Genomic DNA, 8832 nt, shown 5'->3' on the forward strand with positions numbered 1-8832 from the left:
CTTAAACAAAGCCCCCGACACTTGGAGTAAATCCGAGCGCTCCATACCTACAAAAACGTCCCCCATACACAAAACCAACTCCTCTCACTTACCAGCTTGACGAGGCGGCGAACCGACCAAACAGGCGTAATCAGCATCCCCAAACGCCTCCTCATAATTGTCAGTAGCTACGACCTTGGCCAGCAGAGGAGCACATGTATCCTCCAGTTCAAGTACCAGACCACGCAGTGCTTCACGGTCACGAGAATACAGATGAAGAATCACAGGCTGATTCATACCTGGCACGCATGAACATAAGAAGATACCATCCTGCGCACAGCGAAGATTTCTCTTCTTGCACTACCGAGCATATCTCCCGGCTCATTTACAAAATAGCAAAGGAGCAAATAGCAAAAAAGTGCCAATTAGCTGGAATGTATATTTTCTGCGGCTTTTGCTGTTGTGCTAGTGTGTAAAAACGCTATGGCTGATATACAAAGGAGCAAAGTAGCAAAATTCACTTTACAAATGCGCAAATTTGCTGTTTTGTATAACAGAAACTGCTCGAATGAATATCGTTTGCTTGTTTATATTTCAGAAATTTGCTACAATATACAAAAGTTGCTGCTATGTGAAGTGCTACTATGTAACAAAATTGAGCAATATTGCTCAAAAAAGGGGCAAACCAATGAATTGCCCCTTCTGCTATTGAGCAAATTGCTACTTTTCAGAGGAGCAATTTGCCGCTTTACGAATGGGCAACCCCGCAATGGAGCAAATTTTTGCTGTTTTATAATCGGAAGAAGAAATTGAAATTTCGCACGCGAGAGTCGAACCTTGGTGGGTTGTTGGTGATTGTGTTGAGCATTGCATTATAGTTCCGAAGTCTCTGAGTGGTGACTATTTCGCAAAGTTCTTTGGTTCTGTCGATATAGATAAGTATAGTTGCAGCACTGGGAGGATGATGGATGGACTATTGTAAGTGGTAGTAGGTCGTTAGTAAAGACTTAGATTCGTTAAGGGTTCGTTGGATTTTCATATTTTCCACATCATTGCAATCCGCACATGGTCACAGAAGGACGAGGGAGCGGATTTGTGTTTAGATGGTAGTTCGTATTGGGCGGAATCACTCGTACTGAGTGATCCGAGATCACTTATTTGGATCAACACGGATCACTCATCTGCAGTGCAGTGCTGTATTGCAGGCACCCCAGTGGTGCCCATGCGAGATGTCGTGACTTTCATACACGCATCCTGATCCTTACATGGCCTATTATGCTCTTCCGTAGTCTGAGCAAATACTGGTCATTGCAGAAAGATGCCCCTCGCGAACGAGACTATCGAGGAAAGAGGCAGGCTGGCTTAGCAGTGCTAAGTTAGCACTCCGCATCTACCCGGTGCTGAACAAGTTCTCCCGAGGTACCAGATGTGAGGAGATAATGCGAAAGTACTCGCCTAACAACAATGCTATTTCATTGGTGGAGGAGTATGAGAGCCACGCGGCAAAAGAATTGCAGCAGAAGCGGTCGAAAGAGGACGAGCGTGAGGAATCGAAGTAGTTTCTCCCATCACTGGAGACTGGCGACCATGTACGCACTCGCAGTAAGGTAGGCACCTCCGTGCCACTGAGTCAGTGGTGCCCAGCTGTTGTAGTTGCTACAAGTAGCTGTCTCGGTGATGGTAGAGCAAAATTTGGACGTTCTCAATATGCTCTCTTGTAGCCGTTAATAGTATCTCTATGAAGGCCCTCTAGTGGTGCCCGGGAGTGAATATTGTGTGCGGAGGGCTGTAGAGTTCATAATCAGTAATTTAGTCCGTGTTGCGTTTCCCCTGTACAATCCTTCGGCATCTCTGCGAAGTCCATACCAATAGCTCCACGAAGACGATCCGATGAGTGCCACTGCCCATGAGTGAATGTTTCTCGTGTAGAATGTCAAAGTTGCCCGTAATACTTACGTAATGCCTACTTTATGGTTTAACTTCTGGGTATTGTTGAGTCGTCAATACGTACAATCGTACCAAACCATGAGACACAACTGATACGATGCTAAAAGAGAGAGGATACTCGAAGATGGGACTCACTTTAACTGTTATCTCATCTGATTCAATCGCGACATGCAAGAGCAATCATGTGTTTGGTATTCAGCATTGATCATCACTCGCGCTGTCTTCGGAGTGAATGATATATCTCACTAGAGTGCTATCACGCTTTGACCCGATACTAAGTGACTCACTTGAAGTGAGACACAAAGTGTGACACCTTTGATAGATAAGATACTTAGTAAGTGCACAGGGCATGAACATGTTCTGGAGCGTAAGATATAAGGCGTAATACCGTAATCGAACGAGAAACGCTATCCCATAACTATGTTTGCTCGATTGTATATTGCTCGTACGAATAATGCAAAATGACAAGTTTGCTAATAACGCTAACAGAGACGCAGTTTGAGCGAGTGAGCAAAACGCTAGTATATATTCCCGCAGGGCGTAAGTTACAAGAGAGCAAATAGCCAAAACATAAAAGTAGCGCAGCATTGTCACATACCGACAACTGCCAATTTGTATATTTCATGCAGGAACATCACACAAGAGCAAACCTTAAAAGGTGCCAGATTATATTATTACAACGCGAAACATATTAAACAGCAAATGAGCACAACTTGCCAGAATAACGAAAATGTGCGGGCGAAGCACATTTGGGCAAAAGTGCCAGGGTGTAAAACATTCCGGGGTAATATACAATGCAGCAAAAAAAAGCAAAAAAGGGCGACTTGCTGGAAAACACTTTCGAATTTGCTAGTTTCAACATTTGGTTGCTAAAACCTATACCAGAAATTGCTAGGTTGTAAATGTGGTTGCTACTTTGTAACTGAGAAAGCAGCACATACAAAAGAGCAAAAAAGTGAGACTGTCAGGAATTATAGCATTTGGCAAACCCGCAACATTGGCAAAAAGTTGCGATTGCCGGATTGTATTACACCGTATCTCCCATAGCGATTCTGAATGCCAAATTAGTTCCAACGGAGCCTCGAGCTCCGGTGATGGCAACTCTGGCTGGCGGAAAAGTCCGGAACTTCATTTTATGGAAGCCAGCAGCAGTGACCTTCTGAAGTGTCGGCAAACAGCGAGTAAGCATGGTCGCCGTGGACAACTACACAACTAGGCTGATCGACACGAATCATGTACAAGCCGACCATTATTCTAATGATTTCACCGACTAAACCACCCGAATGCCAACATACAGCCATACCGTAACCGCTGGAACTTATCGAATTGAGGAGAGTGAGGCACCATGGAGTTCATCGAAGGTACAAGATAGTCTATGATATCAATATTCAGCTAATTACGTCACAGCGAAACTAGGTTCCCCTCTTATTATATATGAGAACAAGCCAACCACACTGATACTCTTAGACTTCTCCAACAAACTAATGACAGACCCTAAGGTGACCATGCACACTACTTAGTAGTGACTACTATCTCATCGGAAAATACAGAAACTCCTGCGTTGGCGTGCACATATAACTTCGCTGCGTTCACTCGATGATTCCTAACCATTATCAAGACACTCTACATATGATCCCATGAATAACAATAAAATTTATTTTCCGCTCTGCGGCATACCACAATAATGTGAACTCCCATAACACAACAGCTATCGCCTGCAATTGGTATTAAGATATAATGCTATTTGTCCACAGATGATGCCATAGTACAACAACAACAACAACCACAAAACTTTCAACGATTATAGAAACTCGCAAAGCTCCATCAACGAGTCGGGGCTGGCGTGGTAGCCGCAGGATTCCTCCGAGCTCTACTCGAGATCAGGGCAGCACATGTCACAATAACTTGCGCTTCGCTCAGCTTATTCGAGAATGGCTGCTGCCCAGGGCCGTAGAGCTCACCAAGTCTAATGAACGGGCCGCCCTCTCTGATAGTAACTTCCAGCTCGCGAGTGAAATATCCTTTTTCATACCAATTCCGCATTTCAGCAAACGTAAACGGTCCACGCTCAGTTCCCCTCGGGTCCTTGTACCTCCACAATTTATGCCCAGCTGGTATCGCATTAGAAGCTCTAGTGATAGCCTCAACTCTCTGTTGCAATGCCAACTTCTTCGCCAACTCCTCTTTACTAACCGTATTTTTCTTAACCGATTCACCATAGAGTTGCCCAGGGATGAACTCAGCCGCACTAGCGGACAACTTTTTCCTCTGGCCAGCTGTTGCAGCCCCAGCAGTGGCACTCCTCGTACTGCTACTAGGAGTATCATCATGATTGATGCTCACCAACAACGCCTTCAACTCGCGGTTAATACTCAAATCGTATATATCAATATCATCATTATTCTGAGCGTAGACCAACTTATCCAACTCCTTCTCAGTGAGCCTGTGGTAAGCCGACGGAGCGTTGGTGTTAGCAGCAGCAGCATCATCATCACTTGAAGACGACTGGTCCTGTCCCATGAGCCGGAACACAAACTGAGCGCGCATGGCATCTGACTTCCCCCCAAAGTCATCCTATATCTTCAACCGGTGCGCTTTCACGTATCATAGGAGTTCATATGCGAATTTGGAAGTGTAGAAGTGTACAGAAACCAAGGAAAATTTCCCGAAATTTCCTCGGAGATTTCATATTTTCACCAACACATGCAGTTGACTGTGCCTTCTTTTCCACATTGGTAGCAACCACACTGTGTCTACTTTTTGTTGAAACAGAATTGTACACGAAGTGATCATAGGACTCACACGTGAAACAGCCTTAACCAGTCAAACAGATAAACAGAGCCAGCCGAGAGACGGGCGGAACCATGGTACGTAGTAGTAGCTATACTACAGTGCGAAGGTTAATGTGTCTACTGAAACTCACTGCTCATGATTCCACTGAAACTCACTTTTTAGAATAATACCCACGGCGCAGAGAAACGGACAAGAAAAAACTTATGAAACTAATTGTTACGCACGTTTGAAAAATGCCTATATCGAATCAAGATCATCTCAAGAGCGAACAAAGTCCTTAGTATTCAAAAACACACTGAGCTAGTACTAGGTAGACCAGGTGGAAGTGAGTTTCCTACAGTAGTTGCCTATAGCGAGTTATGAGCGCTTCATGCCAAGAGCCACTTGCTCTCTCGGTAAGTCTTCCTGTTGGTCCAAGAGAGACCCCGGGTTCGATCCCCGGCGGTGTCGACATTTCTATCCTCTCCTTAGTCGCCAGCGCATGATGCACTCAAAGTGATTCAAAGTGTGTTCGGGAAACTGATCCGGCTCGGGGAGCGGTTCTTAGTTTTTCTCCTAAGACTTCAACAGTTTGAGTTGCTCTTCTTTCCTCGACTTTAGTACTTCACTCAGTTCTAACTGCTAATTCTTTGGTGGAAACAGAATTATACACGGAGTTTGATATGGTAGATAATACAAGTCGCAAGTGAAACGTTGACCATCAACAGCCTTAACCAGTCAAACAAATAAACAGAGCTGCTAATTAACGACTTACATGCGACCTTTGAGGGTGATATGCAAAATCCAAGCAGGTTTGTCGCTCGCTCTCAGCAGTTCGGGTTTCTGGTTGCCTAGGGTAACAGCTTTCATCCGTATAACAGCTGGGGTCTCTGGTTGCTTTCATAACAGATTCTATCTGTATAGTGTGACTATGCGACGTGAGCATATGCGGTACTGGTAGACTGTATCGTGGGTCCATCTACTGTCCACCACTTGAGATACTAATCGAAAATATCGATCCTCTACAGGTGATGGATGGGCACACTCGTAATCATCAATAGTACTCTCGCGTCGCCTCCTGTTTATGAAACGATTGTGCATGAAATTCGTTGCTCTCGCTGAGCCCAGATGTGTAGGATAGATAAAGATTAAGATTAACTCCCTATTCCTCGCCACTTGCCTGGTTGTGTGATCCGACATGACTTCCCTACTGATGACTGAGAGCGGTGCACAGCACATACCACTCCAATATCAATTCTACCTTTTCAACGTGGCAGCCAGCAGTACCATCTGGTACCACCTCGGGCCTCGTCGTAGTCATCAGCAGTAGTTGAAGCTCTTTGTTGTCTCCACGGATGATCCCTCCCTGTGTGTCGCGTTATATAGTGTTAATGAAGTCGTACCACAGGTCTTGACTCAAGTCTACACATGGCACAGGCTATTCCTACTACTACTACTGCTAACCTAGGTGGAGACCTAATTGAAGGTAACTAAGCTAGAACGGTATAAGCTCTGACGATCTACACTCAGCCATGGACGCTTCCCCGGAGCTCCTCGAGTCCATCATCAACGGCAATGACGATGACGAAGTGTTCGAGCGTATCTCTGAGGATGGCTTTGATCAAGGTCGTTTGCATCGGTCGTTTTTATTAATATCATGTTGGATATTCTTCCAGACGATCTTGATAAAGACGACCCCCTAGGAGATATCGACGCTTTGCTGCGGGAAAGTGGTAGGTCAGGGAATCTAAATGTTCCCGGACTCATTTTGAATTTTCCACCTATGGCTAGGAACACATTCTTCAATCAGTTTGCCATGTAAATTATGTTATGGCGTTATTTCTCAAAGTTAGATGGGTCCCTGCACCAGGGTGGTATGAGGCTGCTCATTTGTAGTCGCCTCTACTGAGAAGAGATCTCCGCTGACAGCAGCAGTACGAGTCCGACCACCGCTAGTTGATGACTTTATTCGCAACTTCTTCATCAAGTAAGGGTGCGGCTGCAATGCAGCCGCTGCATATGCAGTTCATGGCTTATCTCAGGCACGGTCTTAAACGTTCGTTGGATGCGTTCCAGAACGAGTGGTATGGCATGCAGATATCTGGCAAGCTCGATGCGACAGCCGTGGATGATGCCGTTCCTGACTTGTGAGTGTGGGAAAATATGTACATGTGTTGCGGACTATATGAAAAGTTTGCGAGCAAAACATGTGCTGCAAAATATGTACTCGCTTTCCTCAGCTGAGCTCAATAGTTTCCTCACTAATCATAGGAGTTCGTATTCGAATAGAGAAAATTCTACAAAATTTCCTCAGAGTTTAGATATTGTCTCCAACACTTGTGGTTGATGATGTGCCAATTTTACCACACTGGTTTGTGTACTGAGTTGAAGAACTCAGCGGACGTATTATTCTTCCAACACCGGCAGGTCATCACTGATAATAGCTGACAACCTGACTAGTCCTAGTAAAGTTCTGAGCTCATATGTTACCATAAAGGCCCCCAGCTGAATCCATTTTAAGGGTGTCACCATCATGGTGGTAGTCGTTGAAGGTCTTTGTATATCCACTTCAATGAGAGGAGCTATTACCGCTTGTAGACCTGATGAACGTAACGACTACAGCATTTCTAGGTCAAATTAATTTTTTACCGACAAATTTAATTTTTTACCCATTTGGTTAATGTTTTACCTTTTTAGTTAACGTTTTACCCATGGCTTTAATAAAATGCCAAGAAAATTAATATTATACCCAGTTTATTTGAAAGTTTAGGAGTTTAATTTAATCAAGGCGCGCCCAATAATAATTTATCATAGATAGTAGACCCGTACATAACGACAAGCATGAGCGTAATCGTGTATTTTCATCATGCCTCCACGAATACCTCGATAATGGGAGAACTGTTTTGAACAATTATCGTTGACAGTGTGGGAAAATATGCACATAGTGGACCACATATGTTGGTGACAATATGGTGATTCTGAGGAAATTTTCCAAAATTGTTGCGGGTTCCTGTACATTTCTACCCTAGTTTGTATATGAACTCCTGTAGTTAGTGAGGAAACTCATAGGGTCAACTGAAGAAAGCGATCATATATTACCACACTGATCGTTGACCTCATCAGGTACCTCCGTAGTCAACATCTGATGGATGTCATTCGAGCTCAGGAAACGGAGATGAAGAAATTACGAATAGTGGCGGAAAATGCGAAGTGAGGAATTTGGAAATTGATCTTATGTTAAACTTTTGCGTTTCCGAATTCATAAATTTCATTCACGAATTTGAACTTTTGTTTCGAACAGTCTATGAAAATCGAATTTTAATTTCGAATTTGAACTTCAACTCTGCGAAAATCAAATTTTCATTATTTTCTCACTTGCCGAATTTGAAATTTAAGAAGTGTAGTTTTGCAGAATTTGCATTGTTCGTTCCAGGGGTCTCTTTGATAAGCTGCGAAAACAAAGGGATTTCCATAGAATGCATCATAGGAGGGTCGTCCAGGAGAAGGAGAAGATTATAAGTAGGGCTTGGTGCGGTATCAGGAAATCTATAATATTCCCAGGGGGGGGGCATTCTTCAATCAGTTTCTCATGTAAACATTCCTCTCCTGGGGAACTTTACTTTTTTCCCGAGTTAGATTGGTCCCTGGGTGAAGTCTTTTTCAGAGGATCTCAAGCGACTACGGTCGCACTATGAGCAGTACGAGCCGACTTTGACAGAACTCAGACATAAATACGAGGTGGCTATGAAAGAAAAGTTTCTATTGAAAATGGAAAGGGATAAATACGTAGGAGCAGGTGCCGGTTGGTGAAGTTTGAAATGCATTCGATAGTGTGGGAATGTATTTTTGGTTTTTTAAAGTGAGCTCGTAAATTTCCTTACTACATTATGAGAATCCCCACACACGATTTTGGGTAGAAGTGTGGGAAAAACTACGATATTTTTCCAAAATTTTCTCATTTTTTTTCTAAAACCATACTGGCATTGCTGTTACGAGTAATCAGTCGATGAGTTCCTCTGTAGATGGCTCAAGTGTCGTCAGGATTGACCGAAGCAGATGGAGGCTTGGATCAGGCTGGTGCTGTTAGAATTAACGTGATTAACGTGAATTGTGTAAATTACGGTAGGTGTGTCG

General features: G+C 43.8%; 4 protein-coding genes across 4 annotated transcripts in view; 1 reads left to right on the forward strand and 3 right to left on the reverse strand.

The window, feature by feature from the left end:
- The window catches only part of Pmar_PMAR021745 (malate dehydrogenase, putative), a gene marked incomplete at both ends in the record, with an annotated part of 399 nt that extends 123 nt beyond the window's left edge, over positions 1-276 (reverse strand). The window contains 2 exons of the mRNA XM_002777233.1: positions 1-47; positions 93-276. Of these exons, the coding sequence (XP_002777279.1) occupies positions 1-47; positions 93-276 (231 nt within the window). The remainder of the gene's footprint in view (positions 48-92) is intronic.
- Positions 277-2953: 2677 nt separating this feature from the next.
- Positions 2954-3115, reverse strand: Pmar_PMAR021746 (hypothetical protein; the record flags this gene model as incomplete). Its single annotated transcript, XM_002777234.1, has 1 exon — positions 2954-3115. The coding sequence occupies one exon, from the start codon at positions 3113-3115 to the stop codon at positions 2954-2956; it is 162 nt and encodes a 53-aa protein (XP_002777280.1).
- A 609-nt stretch (positions 3116-3724) lies between these two features.
- On the reverse strand, positions 3725-4463 carry Pmar_PMAR021747 (hypothetical protein). The gene has a single exon (XM_002777235.1). It carries the CDS (start codon positions 4444-4446, stop codon positions 3751-3753), a length of 696 nt encoding a protein of 231 aa, XP_002777281.1. The 5' UTR covers positions 4447-4463; the 3' UTR covers positions 3725-3750.
- Positions 4464-6230: 1767 nt separating this feature from the next.
- Positions 6231-8832, forward strand: part of Pmar_PMAR021748 (WD repeat pf20, putative) — a gene marked incomplete at both ends in the record, with an annotated part of 2858 nt that continues 256 nt past the window's right edge. The window contains 8 exons of the mRNA XM_002777236.1: positions 6231-6324; positions 6375-6431; positions 6595-6685; positions 6741-6845; positions 7822-7908; positions 8132-8217; positions 8363-8484; positions 8721-8792. Of these exons, the coding sequence (XP_002777282.1) occupies positions 6231-6324; positions 6375-6431; positions 6595-6685; positions 6741-6845; positions 7822-7908; positions 8132-8217; positions 8363-8484; positions 8721-8792 (714 nt within the window). The remainder of the gene's footprint in view (positions 6325-6374; positions 6432-6594; positions 6686-6740; positions 6846-7821; positions 7909-8131; positions 8218-8362; positions 8485-8720; positions 8793-8832) is intronic.

This window comes from Perkinsus marinus (assembly GCF_000006405.1).
Source record: "Perkinsus marinus ATCC 50983 genomic scaffold scf_1104296952158, whole genome shotgun sequence".
In the NCBI taxonomy this organism is placed as follows: domain Eukaryota; phylum Perkinsozoa; order Perkinsida; family Perkinsidae; genus Perkinsus; species Perkinsus marinus.

Bases quoted from the DNA above. Each gene is read 5' to 3' on its own strand.
- Pmar_PMAR021747 (XM_002777235.1), bottom strand. From the start codon at position 4,446: ATGGGACAGGACCAGTCGTCTTCAAGTGATGATGATGCTGCTGCTGCT.